This window comes from Eleginops maclovinus, chromosome 6 (genome assembly GCF_036324505.1).
Source record: "Eleginops maclovinus isolate JMC-PN-2008 ecotype Puerto Natales chromosome 6, JC_Emac_rtc_rv5, whole genome shotgun sequence".
NCBI lineage: Eukaryota > Metazoa > Chordata > Actinopteri > Perciformes > Eleginopidae > Eleginops > Eleginops maclovinus.
In genome coordinates, this window is record NC_086354.1 from 5737589 (window position 1) to 5761886 (window position 24298).

A 24298-nucleotide genomic window follows, 5' to 3' on the forward strand; every position below is an offset into this window, starting at 1 on the left:
TCTGTTAGTAAGATTAGGCTCAGGCGGAGTGGAGTGACAGATGATGAGTGTGTGTGGCCACCGGGTGAAGGGGACGGAGACAGAGAGGCAGACACACGCTGAAGCATTTGGAAAAATGGTATGTCAGTTTTGCTGATGTCTATAGTAACAGTAGCCTCCAATTTGACATCCACCAAACATTGGTTTTCTGTTTTTTTTTTTCCTCTTTCTGGCTTCTCTTTGACCTCCTTTAAAAGAACACGCTATGTTTCCCAGGGCCCAGCTATTTGAAGCTCATAGTTTTGGTCATCCAAAGTTTTCTGTTCCAACTCAAGTCGTTCAGACACTGTCCCCACTTACATTTCCACAATGGCAGGGTCCTGGGGGCCAGACCATAGCCGCCCTACACTCTGCCCACAGTTGAGTTGCCTCTGGCAGAACTACTGCGTGCTTTGTGTGCTGGTTCTGGCCGCCGATCAGGGAAACCCCAAAGTCTCTCCATGGTGAATGTCGAAGGCCCTGCCAAGGCCATTATGCAGCCCTTCAATGGCCGTGAATAGCAGCACACTACAGTACAGAAGATTTGAGAGATGTGCAATTCACCCAGGGCTACAGCGCGAGGCCATGACACAGATACCGACATGGCTAAACTGAATTCATTCCTGACATGGTTTCTCTGTGTTGTGTCTCTGTGTATTTTCCTTTTTTTTACCACAACAAACAAAGCAAATCCTGATAAAAATGTGGCCTACGTTGCCCCGTACAGGAGATATCAAAACAGTTGATTACTAAATACCTTGACACAGTTTGTGGACAAAGTGTAAACAAGCATTAGTCTTAAAAGCCCAGGGATTATTACACTGATGCTACAAATGGTTGTTGTTACTTAGTGTGGCTGGCTCAATGACAGCGGGTGGCCTATCATGTACACATTAACACTCTCAAATACGGGGATTAAAGCTCTTTCTGTAATTTCACCACATTTACTTGAACCACTGACCTAATAACCTCAAGCACACAAAAACAAACCTGTTTGCCATTCTCCGTGACTCCATTTCCAATCCTGACAATACTTTTCTGACCACAGAGATGACCACATCTCTTACACCGACTCTCCTTAATATTTGCTGCCTATAATATTCACTCAAAATTGCTTGTCAGATCAGTGTCAAAAATGTAAATCTAACAGCATTACAGTCAAACTGTTATCTGCATTTAGCACAGAGGAACATCTGTCTATTAATTTGAAACTCCTGCAGCGTTTCCCAGCACTCCCAATGTCCGGTGGCATATTGCGGTGGTGGGTATCAAGATGAGTCACATCAGCTAGCAGGCAGCTGGCTGGCTTGCAGTATCAGCCTATCCCGTTAATCTTACGATTAGCCTTCACTGATCCCATCAGGACTGCCTGGATCTGGAGTGCAAAGTCTAAAGGTTTATCCTGCAAGTCAGCCCTCCCTCAACCTGGTCACTACGTACATATCCCAAATGGGGCGCACATACACAAGGCATCCTAAATATTTCAGTGATGCACAAAAGTATCTCTAGTTTAACTGGGATGGTAGATAAAGGTTTTACAATTAAATATCTGCCAAAAAATTCAGCTAATTTATCCGCCGGTATAACATTTTCTTCAATATAATAGGCGGATATGTTACATTAACCATAAGTTGAAGTAGTTATGTCTTCTCTTGTCTTATATTGCACAGTAAATTTGAATTTGGAAAACATACAACATAAAATAATTGTATTTTATGTTTTCATTTGCCAGTGGGCCATTATGATAACAGTAGGCAATAATATGTTAATTCCAATACAGGAGAGCCTTTAGCTTTTATGTATTTCAGTGTCGAAAAAAATAGATGCGGTCAATTAAGTAAAAATAAAATGCGTTAAAAAAGGTGCATATTTCAGTAATGGTAAACGTCAAACCAATAGGAAAATCAAATATTGTTTTTTGATATTTCAGGGTGAGGTAATAATAATTATAGAAGTTACAAATTTCAATCATAAAGCCTGACACTATAAATTTAGCCAAACTTTGTGAAGATGCTCCGACAATCAGGCCCTTCATCTGGACTGGTCATTCGGATCTGAGCGACTCATAGCAGCACTCTTTATCTCTAAACAACAATTTGTAAAAGTCACATAACAGTTCATTTCCAACCGGCTTTTTATAGTTGCAATGTTTGTGTTGTGTGTTACCGGATTTTCCTACACCCCACCGGAACATGATTGGAAAAAATACGGGGTTTTTTAAATTTCTAATAACACTTTTGATAAATCTTATCAGTAATTCACTCATGTGCAAACATTATTCATTTTTTTTATTTGAAATATCTTCATTTTAGGGGACTTTCCAAGCACAATGTTGATAAATGCGACTAAAAGGGATCAATTAATCAGCATGTAATCTAATCAACTTGGTTAAAGATTTTAATTGATTGACAGCCTTAGTTTAAAGAGGAGTTGGCAAACTGCGTCACAGAGTTCAGGCAGGCCTAGAAGTTAAGGGGGGGGGGGGGGGGGGGTTGGGAAGCAACCAAGTGACATGCCCTGACAGGCCTCAGGGCTTCAAGCAGGAAACACATGGAAAGTACGCAAAAGGACATGCAGCCAACAAATGCCAACAAATGCACACACCTGCAGTATTACATACATTACACGTCAAATGGTGGACATAATGCATGCCAACATCCGCAGCTAAACACTAACTTTTATAAGTGGAAGGAGATCAAGACAATATACATTTTTGGATACAGAAAAGGAATTTAAAGTGGTACCAGTTAACATCCACACTTTTAATTCCTGGTATACAAAAAGCAAAGTAGCAATCTGCCGTGATTCTGCTTTGACAACTAAATCCCTTTTTATACGTAACAGCAACATTTACATATCGCCTATGCTAAAATATATTAAAATGTGTGGATCAAGGTGCATGTTTCGCTGTATGTTTTTAAAAAAATGTTTAATGATTCCTGTGAAAGCAACCAAAGGCCACAAATGTGTTGTCAATTTCTCTAGAGGATAACCAATGGAAACCCAGAATTTCTTCTTCCAGAAAATCACCATTTGGAAAGTTTGCTTGTTCTGTGATTAAAAAAAACAAACATTTGCGCACAAATGCGAATAATATAACATTGATTTAGTTTTCTATATGTGAGTATAGCATTTTTCACTATTGCTTTTTTTTGCCTATCATGGCAGTTAGTTTAGGACCTTTCATTGGCACAGACTAGACACAGGAAAGAATCGTCTTACTGATGGGAAAAAGAAATGCTCGAGGCAATTACTTCCCTGACTCTCTGTCCTCGGGTCAAAAGGGGACCGGCCATAAACGCCCGGACACCAACAGAGACAGACCTCTGACCATGCCGGCCTTGTTTCACTCTCCCTGCAGCCACTAACGTCAGCTGGTGTTGGAGGCCGTGGTTGTTTAAATTTATGGCACAGTGTCATCCTGTGTCATGAACAAACAACAATGCATGTATTCATCCAACACAATTGCATAAGGAAATAATAATCCTGATCCTTTTTTTAGGCGTATGAAGAAAGAAACTGCAGAATGCGTCACCATAACAAAATACCCTGATGTGCACAGGTGGTAACACCTATCGTGTCTTGAACAGGTCGATGTCAGAGCAGCAATAATTACCTTCCATTTTTTGCTGCGGAACGTGTTTGACAAGCTCAACGAGAATATAATACACAGATGCCAAATAGGCAGGCAACTCTGTCACCTTTCAGACAAAGGGGTTGAAGTCTGGTGCTCTCTGGATTCCGAACAGCTGAAGACACTTGAATTATCAAAAAACCTAAAGCATGATGTCATCTATTGCAACCTATTCACACGCCAGTAAATGTACACAAAGCAACAAAAATGAAATAATTTAATAACAACGTGTTATATATATTAAAACATATATGGTATAAGTAAGATTGTGTGTTTGTTTTTTAAATGATTCGATATTACAGACTATATTTTTCTTTTCCATTCATGCCCTGCAAAGATTTTTTCAGCTGTTACAGTGCAGCTTGAGGAGAACTGAATGAAAAGGTCTGGAATGTTCCATTACAACTAAGGGGGTTACTCATGAGGAATACACAGTATCTATGGATTCAATTCAAATTATAAAGTATTCCTTTGCATTTTATACTTAGCATCTCTTATTGTTTCTTAAATATGAAATATAAACTTAACTGGGTCTGTTTAACGTAATGATAAATCATGCAAGAAAAATAACTCCCCTCTCCTGTTGGAGCAGTTTGGACCGTGCCAAGATGATGTTACGAACAGCCCTTTAAAGTCGCTCCACTTCCGAGATGAAGTAAAGTAGAGCTCCGCCGCATCTCGAGAAGGCAGGAACTAACAATCTATGTGTCGGTAATAACCCCTTTAGTCAGGATATGTTGAGAACACACCGCAGGACTTTGGGATGTTTCATGGACTCGGAATCGAAGGAGATTTCTTTTTGTCCTCATCTATGTAGGACGTGGCGTTTGCGAATGCATTGACTCTATTTGCCGCAAAAGAAACGTGCGTTCTTTATTTTATTACGCGCAAAGACAGCAACCTGGAATACTCTTTTGAAACAGGAATGGTTTATCATCCTGAAGGTTTATTCTACATCGAAATGGATCAAGCAGCACCAGGTAAGTTTAAAGGCAGCCATTGTCTTTTTTTATATTCGGGGGGAGTCGAAAAAAAACAATCTGCTTTCTCCTTTAGCTGCTATTATGTTGCGTTATGTCCGTAATAAAGCTGACATTTCACCAAATGCTGTGCAGGTGTTAGTTAAAACGTTATAATGGCCAGGTCGTTAGTGCTGAGCTCCCCCAGTGGCTTTGCCCAGGCATGCATAGCGCAATTCACTTGCCAATTACGTAATACCTTTCTGTGACCAGGCGCAGTGGCTTTTCTTTTGTCCCAGCGCCTGTGACAAAACTTGGGACATAAATGCATGGCCGTTTTGCCTCTCCTCGTGAACCAAAGCGATTTGCTGAAGGTGTATGGCAGTGTACAGATTGCATTTTGAAAGGGAATATAGTTGAGGGTGCGTTAATGAGCGCCGCATGAAACGACCGCTTTGTTCTCCTCTGCAGCCAGCCGTGGTTAATTTGTGTGCTAGCTCTCAAAGTAGGCTAGAGGCAAGCAGACTAGACAGCTCGTCTCTTGACTTAACTCCAGCAACTAACCAACACTTCTGGTTTTATTTGTCATTTGACCTAAGCGTTATTACAAAGGCGTATAACACTTGTAATGCGCTGCTATTGTGGGTTATTCTTAAAAACAAAACAAAAAAAGCGAATTAAATTTGATTAGCTCATTCAAATTGCTTACCCATACATTCAAGAGTATTTGTAATAACAACAGTTGATATACTTTGGAGCAGTACAGATCCTATATGTGCTTTTGCGTTTAAGTGTCAATTGAAGTGTTAGCTTTGTATGTGTTTTTGCTATTATATAAAGTGCAGAACTGCCTTTTTGGTATTATTCTTTACTTAAATTACGTGGCTTTTGTCTGTGCTGGTATGTGCGTGTGGGTTTTGGAAGCCTGTTGACTTTCTTGGCAGGAAACAGAAAGGGGGAAGGTGTGCAGATTTAATTTTGCTGAGATCAGGAGCCGCAGCTTTGCGTTTCGTGCCTGCCACTGTGCTGCTGCACCTGCCTTTTGTTTATTTTAAGGTCAGAAAATCGGAGAGCGGATGGTGGGAGAAACCCACATCTTCTCGTCTCTGAGGGTGCTCTTGTATTCTCCCTAACTGCGCCATGAAAGGCACATTTGTCCTGCAGTGAAATATATCGCCCTTCACCTCCTCTTGATGCGGTTTGCCCTCCTTTTTAATTTTTAGGGAAACGCTTTCAGCCAGACTCGCAGGTTTTTATTCCTTTAAGGTTGACGGAAAACTTGAGAAGGGTCTGTAAGCGGGTAATGGTTACAAAATGGGAGGGGTGATCCAAGGGTCTCAAAATGTAATTTATGGTTTATTAAATGCCTTTCATGCACTTCATGACAGTGGCTGCTGCAAACTTTGCGACAGTTACAGGCAATTCGATTCTTTAAAGTAGATGATTTCTGGAAAAAAGAAAAGAAAACGTGTTGACTCAATATTCAATATTTGTTGACTGTTAGTGCTCATAAATGAGGACTAACTGCCACATTTCCCTTTTTTAGTGCTGACCACACTTGGTTATGATTTGGCAGGTGATATGTGTTGGAAACATGCCTGGGCTTGTCCTCAGATTATGACAGGCTCTGTCAAGAAAGGGGTGTGACAGAGTGTGTGTTGGTGGTGGTGGGGGGATGGCAAACGTTCAGCATTTCCTTAACACTTATATATGGGCACATAGTCTTTTGCAATATTGATGTTTACAACATTTGATCTCACACTAGATCAATGCTTTACAATCTCTGATAGAGCTCTTTTTAAGAAACCGTTATCCTGATGTATCTCCTTATCTGTCCTCTCTTTTGCTTGTAGCTCTCCCTCCCAGGTCAACAAAGCCAGTGTCCTCCACCATGAACAACAACTGCCTTTCGCCACCTACATATACCATACAGGATGCAGAATGGTACTGGGGAGATGTAACCAGGTAAGGTATCTTCACTACAAACACGTCATCATTCTCTCAAAGTATCAAAATGTTGTTGTTTAACGCGTTTGTATGTTACATCCGTTAACTGTTAACTGATTTTCCCTTAGGGACGAGGTGAATGACAAGCTCCGGGACACACCTGATGGCTCCTTTTTGGTGCGTGACGCATCCACAAAGCTGCAAGGAGACTTCACACTGACGTTACGGTAAGCAAAGGAAAAAAGATCTAATCATAAAGGCATTATCACATTTGACTTGGCGTAAATAATCTGATTTTGTTCCTTTTGCCGTTCATGTTCTCAGGAAAGACGGGCACAACAAGCTGATCAAGATCTACCACCGTGATGGGAAGTATGGTTTCTCGGACCCTCTTACATTCACGTCAGTAGTGGAGCTCATTTGGCACTATCAGCACCATCCGTTGGTGGAGTACAACGCCACATTGGACCTTATGCTCACCAATCCCGTGTCCCGCTTCCAGCAGGTTAGTGAGCAGGGTTATTTTATGTTTGCTTAAAAAAATTGACAGTCAAAAACCTGACACTGCAAAAATGTTTGAAAAGTATTAATAGCTTTAAAATTGTACTAATGTATTATTTTGTTAACCACAGGTTAAAGAGGATAATGTAGATGTCGCTGGAAGAAAGCTAAAGGAGGTTCACTGTCAGTATCAAGAGAAGTCCAAGGAGTTTGATCACCTTTATGAAAGTTTCACAAAGACCTCACAGGTAAAAAATAAACCTATTAAATTAACTTTGATAGAATCAAATGTCTGTACTGACACTAGTACTTGTTTTAAAAGTTGAATGTTTCTAAGTAGATGGATTCTTTGTGATTCAGGAGATTCAGATGAAGCGAACGGCAATTGAGGCCTTCAACGAGACGATGTTGATCTTTGAGGAGCAGTGTCGCGAACAGGAGCGTTATGGAGAGGAGTTTGAAATGAACAATCAGTCCGAAGGAGCCGACAAAGATCTGGAGAGGTAAATTTATAATCTGTAGTTCATTTTCTAGATTAACTGATACATTTTTTGTTTGGTCAGAAAATGTCAATTAGCGTTTCCGGAAGCCCAAGATGATATTATCAAAAGTCTTGTTTTGTCCATGACTCAAAGATATTCTATTGACTTTAAATGAGTGGTGCGCAAGTCAGTATTCCTATTTAAAAATTAGGTTTTTTTTTTGTAGATTTTCCAAATAGTTAAAAAATAATTTAAGAGCTGACAACTAATCAAATACAGCTTTACAGTCTATTATTTTATTGTCCAAAAAAACTGTACCAACATTTTTGTAATATGATTGAGCCAACTGACCTGTGTTTTTTTTTACTCCCCCCCTGTTAGCTTTTTGATAAATTATGAGAAGCTGAAGTGTCGTCTTGGGGAGATCTACGACAGCAAAATCCATTTGGAGGAAGACTTGAGAACGCAGGTGGAGGACTACAGAGAGACAGACAGGAAGATTAACAGCTTGCGGCCCGACCTCATAGAGCTGCGCAACATCAGAGACCTGTACCTCAAGTAAGTAAATTGTCAGAGTATTGTTTTGTGGTGTCCGTGGGAATACATTCTGAAGCTGCTCTGTAAAGTATTATTCCGTATTAAAGCAAAACCTTTGTTTACACCTCTCCTTGCAGCTGGCTAAATCACAAAGGCGTAAGGCAGAAACGCATAAATGACTGGCTGGGGCTTCTGAGTGACAGCCTTGATGAGTAAGTTTCAACAAATTCTTTATGGCAACAAAGTTTAAGAATGCTTTTTATAATCTAAAAATGAGATTACGGAGGTTTAACAATCCAACTTCTGTTTTGTTTTCAGCACGTATGTGTTAAAGGGAGACGAGAAGAATTTGCCGCATCAGGAGGAGACAAATTGGTTTGTTGGTGAAATGAGCAGGACGCAGGCTGAGGAGATGCTCCAAGGAAAAGCTCCCGGAACGTTCCTGATCCGTGAGAGCAGCAAACAGGGATGCTACGCGTGCTCTGTTGTGTGAGTATTACATTTTTGGGAAAACTATATCAGATGTATTTGTGAATAATCTTGAATTGACACTCATCAATGTCATGTAATTGTTTCTTACAGCGTTAATGAAGAAGTGAAGCATTGTATGGTCTACAGCACACCGCACGGATACGGATTTGCAGAGCCATACGACGCCCACTGCTCATTGAAAGACCTTGTCCTGCATTATCGCCTGCACTCCTTAGCGCAACACAATGATGCCCTGGATGTTCGGCTGACGCATCCAGTACACGCCAAAGCTGCAGCCACGCCTTCCCAAAACGCAGAGGAACACAAACTCTTACAGACTCCAAAACACACGTCGGGGCTTCCGCCTGCCGCTCCAGAAATGTAATCCAATGGAAAAGAGACAAAAGGACATGTTTACTGTATCCTGCGAGAATGACTGCATCAGGGTGCATCGTGTAAAGTTTTGCACTACAGTGATTCCATCGGTTTTTGTGAATGGGATTTCACAGATTGAAGTGGGACTGGAACTTGAATGTCAGCTTGAACTTGTTTTTTTTTTTTTCAAAGAGACTGTTTAAGCTTTTAATATTTTCTTTTGTACTTCATTTATTGCCGTTTGTTTAATGGATACATTTTATGGTAGGGATGTTGAAAACCAGAGAAATCAGGTGCTGCACCTTTGTTTAACTTCAGCTTTTACAAGCAGAGTTGATGTTGCTAGAGATGTTCTTTTCTCTAGTTAATTCAGAAAATTTGACAAATAGTTTAGAAATATATTTGGTTATTATGGAGTTATATTTGTGGCAAATTTCTGAGCGTGTATTGGAACACTTTGAACACAGAAAAGTATATTTTTTGCAACCAGATAAATTATATTAAGTATAGAAATTCAAAGAAATCCCTAATTTGAGCGAGAGAGAAAATATGCTAATATCCACATAAGCATACAATAATAAACTCTTTCACTCCGTTTTGCACATTTGCGTAAATTTAAACAGTAGAGGGTACGGTTTCTTGTTTTAAAAGATTGCCGACTGTTGTTTAATGTAATAATGAATTGAATTATTGAAGCCAATACAGGACTCCAGACTAACAATGCCTTAGCCGTGTAGCTAGCAATCACAAAGCAAGCCTATGAGCTACTGCATAAACGGCAGATGTTAACTGGCTAGCAACCTAACCAAGATAGCTAAGCTTCAAGCTAGTAAGTAAAGAAAAACTAACTAAAGTTCATTAAAATATGCATGTCACCAAAACTTTCTAAACTACTTATGTAGAGATGCTTATCACACTTCCCCTCCTCCCTAGTAACTGATAAGAGTAATAATCAGATTGTAGACACAACAGTCAATCAAGAATTACCTACTCCAGTTTTCTGATAGGCTTCCATTGTGACAAATTGAGCGTACATGCAAGTCTCATTGCAGCAGAGTTGTTAAGAATCAATGAATTTGTGTCCGATCACTGAGATTTGAGAGGGAAGAAATCAGTTAAACCAATGTGCCTGGAAAAACTATGTATATAGAACCCTAAATTCTTTGCGCAACTTTATTTTCTGTACAAAATATAATTAGTGTGATTTAAGGAAATATTTTTCTGTGTTTAAAATGTCCTCTTGCGTGCTCCGGAATGAGAATTACGTTACTACTACTACTTAGTGCTTTTGTGAAGGGGGATAGATGGTGCTGTAAACAGGCTGTTTTTCCCCAAACCAATTTTTGGGTAAATGCCACGTGTGAATATGTGAAAAGTCGTGGTGAATCTTGACAATTTGCCCCTTACTTAACAGACATTCATATACAGTGGATACTTATGTAGCATTAACATCCTGTAGAATACCATTGTAAGAGAATACTCAATGTTATAACCATTGACCAAAGCACTTAATAGTGAGCAAAACTACGTCCCTTACGTTGAGTCCGGTAATCGCATTTGAGCAAAAAGGAGGGCAATTTATGTACACCTGCTGATGTGCTGATCAAAACATAATCTGAAGTACTGTATGTTATATTCTGTTACTCAAAGAAGTATAAGCTTTTTGTATTCTATATATATTTTTTCTATAAACATGCCACAAGATGAAAGTTAGAAGAAAGTGCAATCCAACAGTGTTTCTATTGTTGCAACGTTTGACGATGATGATGGTGGTGAAGGTAATGCTGTTATGAGAGGTTGACATTTGCCACAAAAATGCACTCTCCTTGGTGGTGTCGGTATGATGTGGCCTCCGATGTTTGTGTGAACTGCCAGAGGTCCGGAAGTATCCTGCCTCCATTACTTGAACTGTGGCATTGCTCGAGCTATGAATGTTTTTCACGACATGCAGCCTACATAGCTTAAGAGGAAAGGAATCCATGTTGAACTTGGCACATTTTTCAAGTTTGAGGACAATAGATACTCTGTACAGACAGACTGTAAAATGTATTTCTGAGGTTGGTTTATGGAAGGAGCGTGATTAAGCCTCTTATAAAAATATAACTCCACTTGGAGATTGAGGAAACTCCTCGGGTGAAGCGAAGCAATGTGAGATCCTGACCTTTTTCTTGCTGAAAGACAATAAACTGATGAGGGTTTTGTCAACTTGCGTGAGCTATTGCTTTTTTTTCTCTGCATACAACAGTTAATGTCCAAGAAATGTCACCTTTTTATCATTTAGGGTAAAACATTTTCAACCTGGGTAGCAAACATTTTAAAAATACAAAGCAAGACAAGTTGTTATTTCACCTCCTGTCTCTAGTGGGGCCATTGTCGTGCGATGAGCTTATCCTTGGGTCAGCAGAGATAGGAGGCGGCGAGGGCACCGGAGGACGCACTGTGGACAGATGGAAGAGAAAGGAAGCGATAAGACAATAGCAGGATATGTGCAGGCCCTTTCCCTACTCAGCCGGGCCAATGTTGAGTCACTAGAAAACAATCCATCAAACTTTCTTCACGAATAACGTCCCGCATTGTTCAACACAACTTTCCTGAAGCTCCTGGAAAGAATGCAGCTCCACTTTGAGTACCAGCAAGACTCACCAGCTTGAGCTTAGTCTCCTATAATGCTCTTAAATTTCCATTTCCATTGGCTATTCAGATATTTTGTCTGCCACTTCTGAAATCTTTGAGAGTCATTTAGAATTTTAAACAGAGCTTATTGTACTAGACAGCAGAAATATAGAATATACCATAAGCATTTTTCTTAATGTATTCCTAGGGAAAATGTCAGAGTATAAAGAAAAAACCTTAATATGAATACAATCTAAGTTAACATGTTTCTAAAATCAGAACAGTAGATTTGCATTTACTACAGTCACTGTAACATCATAGTCCTACTGTTTTTTACTATGTGAAACTTTGCATGTAAACCTAATTCAAAATTATCCAAGAGTTTTGGGGAATCAATACAATATCGGAAAATCATAGAATTGCAATACTAAAGAGTATCAATATTTTCTCACACCCCTATATGCCATGTTTACAGGTGACATTTTTACCTGCACCTGTATTTGGCAGGTACTAATATTATTTAGAACTCAGCCACCTTCATAATTATGTTTTATTACCACACCTTTTTTTTTGATCAACTTGAGCACCATCTACAAAGAGAAACTTGTTTTAACCCTTAAGATATAGCCACTGATGATGAGGACAACCCTGGGTGACACCACCATTGGTCCTCCGTGACCAAAGCAACAGGTGGCCACTTTCATCCATCACATAAGGTCTTAGGTAGGGATTAATGAGGTGGAGAGGGCATGGATGTTGGGTGAGTGTCAGTTCCAGGCAATGGATTACTCCGTCTTACCTGTGTCAGCAAAGAGAGCTGGTGGACATGCAATATCTGCTAGGATGGACCATGGACTGTAAAGAAGAGATGGACCAGATGCAGAGAAGGAAAGGACAGACTGTACCAGCAGCGCTTACTCAGTCAGGTTGCATGACTGTCCAATAGACAAGGAGAGTGGGTAGAGAAAGTGTGTGGGGTAGACAGACAGGGAAAGAGGAGGGGGCAGGAAACAGTGCATTTTTCTAGCTCATGTACAGGATGGTATAAAAGAATGAAGGCTGAAGGGTCAAGTTAGGTCTTTGCTACATTTCCGTTGACCTGAAACACACTCCCACCTGGCTTGTCCCCAAAGCTATTTGCTTTCACAGCAATTTAGCTTACACTGCCTGCCAAGTCCTATTTTCCTTAGCTCCCTGAATGGGTTTAATCTATGTAAAAGCCCAGCCCCCACGTCTTTTATTGCTCATTCCACATACACAGTATGTCTCTACTTTCCTCCCTTTTCTTCTTCCTTGTCGGTACCCCTCAGTCTCCTAACTCGGTCGTTTAAATTCATAGACATTTTGCTTTATAGTTCTCAATTTAAATAAGCCCTGGCTGGGGGGGCAGCAGGACGAATTACCTTTGGAGTCACGCCTAAAATACACACACCATCAACTGTCTCGCAGGCTCTCAGGAAGAGGTTTTCGCTTTCAGTTTGGCCTCAGCCAATCGCGCCTGTCCTCCCCTCTGTCTCCGTCCGATACCAACGTTTTCACGCTACCCGATGAGCCAATGGAAGGCCAGGAACGTGCCGGGCGTCAGCCAATCAGAGACCAGTTGCTATGTTGGAGGCAGAATCGATAAGAGGGATTTTTCCCCCTCTTTTTTACAGGCTCACATTATAGCTGGCTTATAGGCTGAAGGCAAGCGATGCTGTTGCCTGCCAAGCAGCATGTAGGCTACGGACTGAAGCATTTAACGTACCAGCTCCACATTTTCTTTGAAGCCTTTCTAAAAAACAGTTAGTCTGTATGTCGTTGATATGTGTGAATTAATGTATCTTTTTATTTTATTATATATCTTCTCATGTTATTGGTAAATGGTAAATGATGCACATGATCCAAGTTTGAAATTATAGCCTACTTAGAAAGTTTTAAACATAGGCCTATATTTCTGTATTTCTTTTCAGGCACTAGTTAATATACATCATATCATATCTAGCTATCATTTTAAAGTATAGGCAAGATCACAACATGCCTGATTACTTAAACTAAGGCCCAATGTACAGTAATGGTTAAACAAAACCTTGAAAGCAGAATACTGTACATATTCAGCAACATATTTAGGATAATAACACTTAAGCCCATCGAAATGTTTAAGCTTTATGTCATCCTTTTGACCCAATTCAATCATACGGTGTCATGAACACTGAATTGAATACTTTTAAAACATGGAATGCCTACATTGAAACTCAAAGGTGGGCCACGGGCCAAAAAGCAAACACCTTTGGATTTTATTTTATGTGTTTAGATGCAAAGTGGTTCTTACATGATTAATAATAAGGCATCCTACATATTCAAAGAGCATTTTTACCTGTAACAGTAAAAGAGGGGCTGAAATCACCCTGAAATAAATAAAATAAATAAACCATTTAAAAGAAATGCCAATTCAGACTCACAACCAAATAAGATCAGTTAAAAATAACTGACAAATAAGATCAGAAACCAGCTTAGACAGGAAACTTTAAATACCTATAATAAAATAAAAGCTCCTGTATCCCTCAAGCTCTCAGGACAATCCCCCTACAGGAGTTCACTCCTCAAATAAATTTAAAAAAAAGAACCAGCAGGCACATACCCGGCAAACTAATGTCGCAAAGGACGGAAACACTGCAAATAAGCTTCAGAGTTCAAATCAGAAACCAGGTTGGTCTGAAAGAACAATACTGTATTGTAGATGGTGAACCAAGCCAAGATAAAGAAGGGTTACGCAGTTTACAAGTCCTGTCAGGTGAGGAAAGGAGCCTTGTCTAGTAATATAAGAACAAACATGTACAATACACCATTTGAAATACAATATAGGCATATTAGAAATAAGAATGAAAATGTATTAACAATAGAAAATGTAATACATTCATCATAAAGCAAGGATTTCTCCAGTATAGGTTGTTTCAGGTTTCAAGGTTTTATTTGTCATATGCACAGGATATACAACGTATATGTTGGCAATGAAAATCTTATATCCCATGCTCCTCCAACAACTCAACGTTGTGGGCAATATCATGGAAAAAATAATAAAAACTCCTTCCACAAAGCGCTATAATTACTTGTTTTGCATTATCTGGTTTGATATAAAGCCAAGTAGTCAGTAAACGGTGAACTCTACCTACTCCCATAAGAAGCCTTAAGCTCATCTCATGATGTTTTTCTTTCCTGGTGAGTGCAAGGTCTATCCAAGAAGACAGAGCCCTGATGAAAAAGTCAGACATACCCTGCACTTAAATCCGAATGGTAATTATGGTGACTGCTTTCCATAGGATGACCCTCACACTATTTACTTTTTGTCCCACTAAATCGGAGTGTAATGGCAATCATTGTACTTCCCATCACCACAATGAAGAGACATTATTATTGGTGAAAATAATCCTCTTGTTTGTGACAAGAACAAACATTTTCTATTGGAGAAAAAAGAGAGAGACTACTAACCAAAAGAAAATCACACTAACAGCACTATACTTAACCAAAAGAAGGCTGTGCCACTACTTTCAATTTATTTTAACACTTCACCTACTTATTAAAACCTGTTTTACAAGAGGCACCTGCCTGGGCAACAGCCTAAAGAACAAAAGGCAAAAGAAAAAGACACATGTTCAAATTACAAATGAAACACCTAAAGCAATGTCAATTTGTGTGCGTATATAATAAGTCAGAAGTCACAAACAACAAATGCCTCAGTTATTTACACGATGGACATATTGTCATCCTGGACTTGTAGGAAACGTGTTTTCCTCCATAGCATGTACTGTCCATTGATGAATAGTGACTGTACTCAAACTTCAATGAGAAACTAATGAGGCTCTTGAATTGCAAAACAGCTCTGATCACTTCACGACTGCTAAAAATACGTAATGTGATTAACACACCTCAGGCTTGTGTGGAAAGTGACAGTGCTTGTGCTACGATTGAGAAAAAACTAATCCAATTAAAAGATAAAGAAAACATCCTCCTTAGAAAATGTTCATATTTAAGTTAGGACGTTTTGATCAAGATTTAAATGAGATACATTTGGAAAATATCCCAATATAGGTTAAAACATGGTTAAATAGGTACAAGTTTATTCATGGGAAGATCGATTGAAAGCTGAATATGACAGAACTTGGCAGTATTGCCAATTGCCATAAATGTACAATTAATTTTTTTCACTTACTCATTTAACGCTATATATTAATTTGCTTAAAGGTTGGCTGTCATCACAATTATTTTCATGTTCTGAAACTCTCCATAGTCTCTCAGGGAAGAAAAGGGAAATTTAAAGACTAGATTTTCACAATCTTACCCAGTTATTTGGATGCAAAGAAAGGGAGGGACATTCAAATTAGTGTGTTGGTTTTTAATGAGATTTTCACAGTTATTTTTATTTTTTTGTCCCGTCATGCAAGTAAGTCTGAAATCTACTTGCCCAAAGTCAATTTTTACTTGCCCCCATACGCGCTTTTTAATTTATTCGTGAAGTTTCACCCACATCCTCTAACACCACCTAACTAAACTTGTGTTTCCAGGATAATTGAAAAGCTTGCCTGTGCTTCAGCTTTAACTTTGTCTTTTCCCACATTGGCAACTCTGAACTTAATTCTTTTTTACAACTCACCCAATTGGGCAAATGAGTTTCTTGATTTATTAGCTTGACTTGGCTATTCATTTGTCCCTTGGCAAGCAGGCAATCCCTATTGTTGAGCCCTGCGTCAGTTCACAGGGTGAGCTCTGCCTTATATTGGCTTAGAGTCAATTTAAGCTGTATCAAATGAGGTTATTGTTTAATTGAGATAATGGCAATGGAGGATCGCCTTTAGCATAAAAGGAAAAGCTGGAAATGTAACTATACAGGGCGATGGGAGGTAAACCAAACCAACCAAATGTCTAGTACAAAAGGTTGCCAGGTGGGCACATATCTGTCTTTGAGTTTTAATTGGCCAAAATTGGTGCCACCACATATTTTCTAGTACAGCACTGGCTGCTAGATTCTGGTTGACACTTTGACATATCAGGAAATTCAAGTCAAGTGACAGTTACAGCACGTTTTCCTGTAACTGTCACAGGTGATTTTCAACTCAGATAGGTCTAACAGGCCCAAGCATTGCTAGATTAGGTTTAATAACAGGTTTCCAACATTTTATTTAAATCCAATTTGATGTCAAGCTACTGATAAAACAAACAGGACTACCCATTGCTAAGAGTATGTTAGCTAGCTCATAGACTAGGCCAAGTGTCCAGTGGAAGGGGTTACAATTTAACACATTATAGGCTGGCAATATCTGAAAAATGACCATTGTAATGGGGGTTGGCATGCAATGAATACTATGATAATGTACATGTAAAGGTTTCTGTGGCTTGTTGTCAAGGACTTCCATTTGTTTGGCTGCTTGATCAAAGGCGACACTGCCATCTGGTGGTGTGTGTAACAACCAACCTGGCGAGAGTTACTGAGTAAACGGGACAAAAATAAGGACAAACACACAGATAATTCATATTTAGGCTAAATAAGTCATACCTTATTGTTAAGTTCTGTCTCTCAGGTTGGACATGCTGACAACAAGTATCAATGGCGACAGAAAGAAATTACTGCAAAATGTGCAACCCTATCGGGGATTAGCTAGTCATGACTGGACATTCAACCGCCAGACCAGAGCAGTCGATCCTAGAGGATGTGTTGACAGTCTGCAGGGCGACGGAAGTTGCCTGCATCCTCATCAGTAAACTTCTTGGTAAGTCGCGGCTAAAAACAAGCTCAATTTCATATATTGTCCCCCCAATACAAGTGAATTGACACTCTTATAGAAGGGATTGTTTCAGAGTAAAGTTGTCTCATTTCAGTGGAGTATTAAACTGATGAATATGATGGTTGAATGACTGTCTGTGTTGGCTAGCACGTCTGGCTAACGGCGTTTTTTGTTACATTATTAATAACCTATAATAGCAACAGGGACAGACGGACACTTCTCTATAAATGCACTGAGACTTTAACAAGAGCCAAGCAAGGAAGTCCATTCAAACGCTTATTCTTTATCATATGTCACATTTATTGTTACACAACAGCAAAGTGTGTGTTTTGTTTATGCATGAGCTTGTGTGTCTTTCAGGTGTGTTTCATGCTGACACTCACTAGAGAGGAGGGTTTTGGAATACTGGCCTCCATGTTAGCACAGACCTGCCCCAGCTGCTATGTCCTCCACCTCCATGTCAGCATCCACTGGTTGTGGTGGTGGTGATGCTGCAGCTGCCATGGCAACCCAGGCGTTAGAGCAGGCTCTGCTGGCCTCAGATCACTACGCCAGACTCATCCTGGCCCAGATGAACAAGATGCGGCTCCGCACAGATTTCTGCGATGTGGGGCTGAAGGTGGGCAGCCGGGTCTTCATGGTCCACCGCCTGGTGCTCGCTGCTAGCAGCCCTTACTTCTCCGCTCTGTTCTCCGGGGGGATGAGGGAAGCAGATAAAGAGGAGGTGCAGATCCTCGGAGTGGAGACTCAAGTCTTTGAGATTCTGCTGGACTTCATATACACAGGTCTGCATCTCCTCTGATATTTCTCACATCATCCTGTTTCATAAGATCTGCTTTATATAATTTTTCCTTACCTATCAGGCGTGATCAGCGTGACAGTGGAGAACGTCCAGGAGCTGATGGTGGCAGCGGACATGCTGCAGCTGAACGAGGTGGTGTCTATCTGCGGAGAGTTCCTCAAGGGCCACATGGACCCGTCCAACTGTGTGGGCATCTTTCAGTTCCTGGAGCAGATTGCCTGCATGGAGATGCTGGAGTTCACAGAGAACTACATTCATGTTCACTTTCTGGAGGTAGGAGACTAACACTGGGATAAGAATTGCATTTATTGATACCTGGGGTGCAACAAAGTCATTTATTTTGCATGTCACAATTAAGTCTTAAGTCTTTGCACTCAAGTACCAGGGGAAAACTGAAAGCCCTCATTTGGAAAGCCCTAATCAAATCATAATGCGCCGCCAAGTGTTAAGTCATCAAATCTTTGACTCGAATAGGACTCACTCAAGTCAACACCTCTGATTCATAAGAAAGCCATTATTTATTCTACTCGTCGGTTTGATTCTCTATCTACTCCCCTATGGATGTAGGATACATTTTCTCTCCTGAAAGACAGTACTCAGGTTTTTTAAGCATCAACCCTGCTGTTTTAGCATCTCTGAGTATGGACACAGTGTTGAATGTCTGCCTAATAACATTTGTTAAAATAATATTAGAATTACATTACAATCATTTTCCAGACACCACAAGTAACATTTTTGCTTGTTTTTGTGTGAGAAAAGTCTGAGTTTCTAACCTCTCTTCTTCTCCACCATCACCACCATGTTCAAGATGTGTAGACACAAATGTTGACGTCATAACGCAGATATTTTGCAACACAAAACTGTACGAAAAAGATGCTGGCATATGATTTAAGAAAATGTATAACCTAAAAAGAGATACAATTACAATAGATCGGACAATTTGTGACAACCAGTTCCCATCCCTAGTGTTTCTGTCAAAGTCTGTTCCTTGTTGTTCTTATAAATCGAAGATAGATGCACATGAAATCTGTTTTTTTTCTGACCCAAGTCAATTCAAGCCCAGTCAAACACCATCAGCATTTAATCCAAATGGAAGCATTTCAATTCTGCTTTTCATCTGCTCCCTTTCAGGTATGTGTGACCGATGAGTTCAGGGGCCTGTCGAAGGATCAGCTGGTGAGGCTGCTGAGAAGTGAAGAGCTGAGGATCGAGGATGAGTACCAGGTGTTCACGGTAGCCATGGACTGGGTCCTCCAAGACGTGGCAAAGAGGAAAAAGCACGTAGTGGAGGTGTTGGAGCCAGTCCGATTCCCTCTGCTGTCCCCACAGAGACTGTTCAAGTACATAGAGGGTGAGGCAAATTCAATTTGGCACCCCGATGTTTATATCTTACACATGTAGTGATGTAGTATTCACAATATTGTTGTAAAGTTGATTGAGAGCCACAACGTCTTGAAATGTTTCCTAAAGGTATTACCGACTTCAGCCTGCGGGTGGCACTGCAGACTCTTCTTAAAGAATACACTGAAGTCACAAAGTCTCCCAAAGAGAATAAGATGTACAGCCAGCTCCAACCAGCCAAGATGAGACCCAGAAGGAAAGCCCGGAAATACCTGTATGCTATAGGTGCGGTTTCAAATCACTTTTTCTTAACATGGAAAATTCACATGATGGTTGCTCCAAATAAGAAACGCCAGAGAAAGAGATTTTTGATTCTGAAATGCCATGTAATCTTTGTATTTGTGTCCAGGGGGCTACACTCGGCTGCAGGGCGGCCGCTGGAGTGACAGCCGGGCGTTGAGTTGTGTGGAGCGTTTCGACACCTTCAACCAGTACTGGACTACCGTGTCGTCCCTGCACCAGGCCCGCAGCGGGCTGGGGGTGGCTGTGTTGGAGGGCATGATCTACGTGGTGGGAGGTGAGAGAGCAGTTTCAAGCCGAGTTAAATAACTTCAACAGTCTTCAGTCTGTAAGAAAAAAATCTGTGTTTCCCTAGGAGAGAAAGACTCAATGATCTTCGACTGCACTGAGAGGTACGACCCGGTGACCAAGCAGTGGGCCGCAGTGGCGTCTTTGAACTTTCCGCGCTGTGGGGTCGGCGTCTGCCCCTGTCACGGAGCTCTGTATGCACTTGGTAAATGACACAGTAGAACCTTGTTTGTATAACACACAATGTCACAAGTGAAAATCAGATTACTAGTCCTGTAGCTGTTCTTGGTGATATCAAATGTATTTGCAAAACTCTAGGTAAATGGATACAAACGGGTATGCTCCAAGATACAAAAACAGAGGGCCTGATAAATGCTGTTCAAAACAAAGACAGAAATAGACCAAAAGGAGGACTCTTAAAAAGGCCCTTTTATGCTGTTTGGGGTTTTCCCTTTTCCTGTAGTGTGTTATATAGTTTTTTGTGCAGGTAAATGGTCTGCAAAGGCTAAAATTACAAAGTTCCCTGCAGAGGGAGTTAACAGAAGGGGCATCAAATACAAATATGAGCCTGGAAATTTGCATAATAGGGCCTCTTAAATCCTTAAACTGAAACAATTAAGAAAAAAGCTAAGATTTTGGAGGAAAAAATGTTTTGGTAAATAAAATACAAGCATTGACAAAGCTGGATTGGGTTATACAGTCACATAACATGAAAAAAAATACATAGGGCAATATAAAGCTGTACATATTCAACCAAATTATGTTGTCCAATGACAATAAATAAATAACAAGTGCAGTCTGGGAAACATCGGAAAAAGCACAGGCTGATGGTATTCCTGTCCTCCTGTAGGGGGTTGGATCGGCTCCGAAATCGGGAAGACGATGGAGCGATACGACCCGGAGGAGAACCGCTGGGAGGTGATCGGAAGCATGGCTGTCCCTCGGTACTACTTCGGCTGCTGTGAGCTACAAGGTGTGTTCCTAATCTTGTTTTCGTGTACAATGCCACTTACCCTATCACTGAAGTGTGCAGTGTATTTCTTTAATTCTCCTTCCAGGCTTTATTTATGTGATTGGAGGCATCAGTGACGAGGGAATGGAGCTGCGTTCAGCTGAGGTGTACGACCCTATCTCCCGCCGATGGAGCGCCCTCCCCGTCATGGTCACACGTCGGGCCTACGTGGGCGTTGCCTGCCTCAATAACTGCATTTACGCCGTGGGCGGCTGGAACGAGGCGCTGGGGGCACTGGAGACGGTGGAGAAGTACTGTCCAGAGGAGGTGAAGTGGGAAGAATTCATTTTCAGTCATACCTTAAAAAACGATTGGAGTAAACTTTCTTAATTTCGGGCCTAACAAATCTTTCTTAAATATGACTTAAGATGTCTTGAAATGAATGCTCTATGGTTGTGTTAATATTCAAGAGGAAATATGTAATTATTTTTGGCTCAGTTGGAAAACATAACCACAATCGAAAGGGTTACCCCGAGCATATCCATTAAGCTCCATGGTGACTATTATAGTACACTAACAGCTTTTTAAGATTTATGTTTAATATTGGGATGTAAAATACAATGTTTATATGTGGTTGAAGCCGGATCAATACATTGAATTTCATCCATGCTTTTGCAAATGGTCTAAATGTTCTGCAAAAGATTCCTCCAGAGAGAGTTCCTCTGGTTCTTTAAAAACAGTTACCTGATTACAGATTATGTGATTACGACTTTTTTTTAAATGTAATTGTAAGGGAGTTGAGTTTTTTTTTTGTATACTGATAACGTAATCTCATTATACAGCTCCGGAAAAAATTAAGAGACCACTTCAAATTTTTCTTAAATCTTTATCTCTACATGTATGGCAGGCATTCCACTGTCTGTTGAATTCCAACACAGAGAGAAATTGTAAGTAGTTTATAGAATACAATAAAAGAAAGAAATCATTTAACTCAAAGACATACCTATAAAACAAGAGAAAATGCTGATGTTAAGTGGTCTCTTATTTTTTCCGGGGCTGTATGTCATCCGTTATTCCCGAAGCCTGCTTATATCTGTGTGCCAAAATGTGTTCTTTCAGGAGAAATGGATGGAGGTGGCGTCGATGTCCACTGCTCGTGCCGGCGTTTCAGTGTCAGCGGTCAACGGGCTGCTGTACGCCGTCGGGGGCAGGGCGGCCAGCAGAGACTTCTCCGCCCCGGTGACGGTGGACTCGGTGGAAATCTATGACCCTCACCTGGATACCTGGACGGAAGTGGGCAACATGATCACCAGCCGCTGTGACGGAGGGCTGGCTGTGCTCTGATAAACAACACATGTGAACAGCCATGTCTCCTACAAACAGTAAACACTGTGGAAAGCGGCACCTTAAGGAACACAAAAAGGAGTTTCTGTCTCGAATACGCTTTCACAGGATCCTATATGTTATTTATACATGGATTACTGTGGTGGCCGACAGGGGCAAACGCCTTACAACGGCCTAAGACATTTCCATTGAGTGAAACGTGCTTCCGTTTCAAAAACAGTGCACATAACACAGTCATGTGCCAAAACAAATAAACAAATAGAAAAACATCTTCACCAACTTCACGCAACATACGCAGCATTTATTAAAAGTGCTGCGTAAACAGAACGCGTCAAATACGAAGCACTGCAAATAAAGAAACCCTACGAGAAGCATTGAAACACAACGGGAACGGACACTAAAAAGTGTTGCACACAGCTGGAATCAGATCGCGTGTTGGTGTTCGGGGATTATAAAGTTTGCCAAAGATGACCGTCACTGGAAACTTACCTAAAATGTTTTATTGGCTTATTTAAAAAATGCGATTGCATGGTTCCTTCCGACATTATGGCAGATCTGCTTTAAGCTAGCTAACGTAGCTAACATGGTCATTTCAAATATACTGAAAAAAGACTTAAAATGATCAAGCAAAAAAACTATCTCTTGTTTTTAGTGAATGCTGCGCATGTTTCGTCATGTTGTAAAAATATGTTTCTTCATTTGCATGTGTTTTGGCACATTGGTGTTTTTATTATGTGCATCGTTTTGTGAAGCTGCAGCGCGTTTACACTTGTCAGCCACCGTAGTTTCATTATTTCTCTTTTACATTCATTAAGCATACGACAGCAGATTTAAAACTGGAAAGCCACCAAAACTGCTACTCGCCTTTGTCCCTATTTTATTTCACTTGACACTTTTACAAGAATATCAATGGGAACACTGGTTTTCCCATCTTGTGTATTTAAAGACAAAGCGATCCTTGTGATAAGGACATTTTTTCACAGCGATGGAGTCCTAATTTGGATGTTTTTTTAACTTAGTTTTTCTTCCTACGTGGAACATACTTTAGATAAGATATGAAAGTACTGTTTTTCTGTTTGATTTTTCCTTATTTTTCTTTAATGAAATGTTTAAGTGCATTGCTACTTGGAGGACTGATCAAACCACTTGAGCCTATTGTAATAATGGAACCGAAGTTCCATGGTAAGGGATTCCTGTAAAATACTTTACAACTTGAACAGCACACCACCGTTGTCACACTCAAAAATATTCACTGGATTATTTTTGTATATATATCATGTGATTCTGTATATAATAATGCCTCTTAGTCTCTATGTAGACTCGAAAAGAGTGTTGGATCATTTCACTCATCAGTGGCATCTGACATTACTACGATGTTGTAACATAATTATGAGATGTAGAAATGTTTCACCTTTTTATGGTAATTTATGTCATCATTTGCAAGCTGAGTGCACATCTAAGTACATTTCCTTACGGTTCTCCCTTTTCAAACATCAAAATAACAATGTTACATAACCTCTTTTATTGGTTGTTTTTCAGACTGAATAAACTTCATGAAGAGTAATGTGCGTGCAATATGGACCTCTTTTCATTTTGGATAATAACAATATAATAACAAAGGAAGGTTAAGGAGGAGACTCAGTTGAACATTGTTTGCCAGATAGATTTATTTTCTGCTTTTTGCAAACACAAAACTGGGTACGCTTCCCATACTAAACTCATCAGTCCTGATTTGAATTTGAACCATCTATCCACCGATAACCTTATATCCGCAGTTGGGTCGTGGGGAAAGCAGATCCAACAGAGGGCCCCAAGCTTCCCTTTCATTGGCCACATCAACCAGCTTTGACCTGGGGATTCCAAGGTTCTCCCAGGCCAGCAGGGTGATGTAATCCCTCCACCTGGTCCTGGGTCTGCCTTTCAGCTTCCTCCTAACTGGACGTGCCTGGAAGTTTATACTGAACATTTGCATAAA

General features: G+C 40.3%; 3 protein-coding genes across 3 annotated transcripts in view; 2 read left to right on the forward strand and 1 right to left on the reverse strand.

Annotated features, from left to right (window-relative positions):
- The window catches only part of sgip1b (SH3GL interacting endocytic adaptor 1b), a 55341-nt gene extending 43968 nt beyond the window's left edge, over positions 1 to 11373 (reverse strand). The window contains exon 1 of the mRNA XM_063885410.1: positions 11274 to 11373. The gene's annotated coding sequence lies outside the window, so the exon portion shown is untranslated. The remainder of the gene's footprint in view (positions 1 to 11273) is intronic.
- LOC134865729 (phosphatidylinositol 3-kinase regulatory subunit gamma-like) lies at positions 4295 to 11129 on the forward strand. The gene is made up of 10 exons (XM_063885409.1): positions 4295 to 4632; positions 6465 to 6576; positions 6687 to 6785; positions 6883 to 7063; positions 7191 to 7307; positions 7420 to 7562; positions 7923 to 8099; positions 8216 to 8290; positions 8397 to 8567; positions 8661 to 11129. The coding sequence occupies exons 1-10, from the start codon at positions 4578 to 4580 to the stop codon at positions 8932 to 8934; spliced, it is 1404 nt and encodes a 467-aa protein (XP_063741479.1). The 5' UTR covers positions 4295 to 4577; the 3' UTR covers positions 8935 to 11129.
- Positions 11374 to 17220: 5847 nt separating the features above from the next.
- Positions 17221 to 23887, forward strand: ipp (intracisternal A particle-promoted polypeptide). Its single transcript, XM_063885828.1, has 10 exons — positions 17221 to 17281; positions 17657 to 18081; positions 18160 to 18371; positions 19230 to 19449; positions 19569 to 19724; positions 19849 to 20016; positions 20095 to 20232; positions 20878 to 21000; positions 21086 to 21306; positions 22099 to 23887. Exons 2-10 carry the CDS (start codon positions 17739 to 17741, stop codon positions 22321 to 22323), a joined length of 1806 nt encoding a protein of 601 aa, XP_063741898.1. The 5' UTR covers positions 17221 to 17281; positions 17657 to 17738; the 3' UTR covers positions 22324 to 23887.
- Positions 23888 to 24298: the final 411 nt, after the last annotated feature.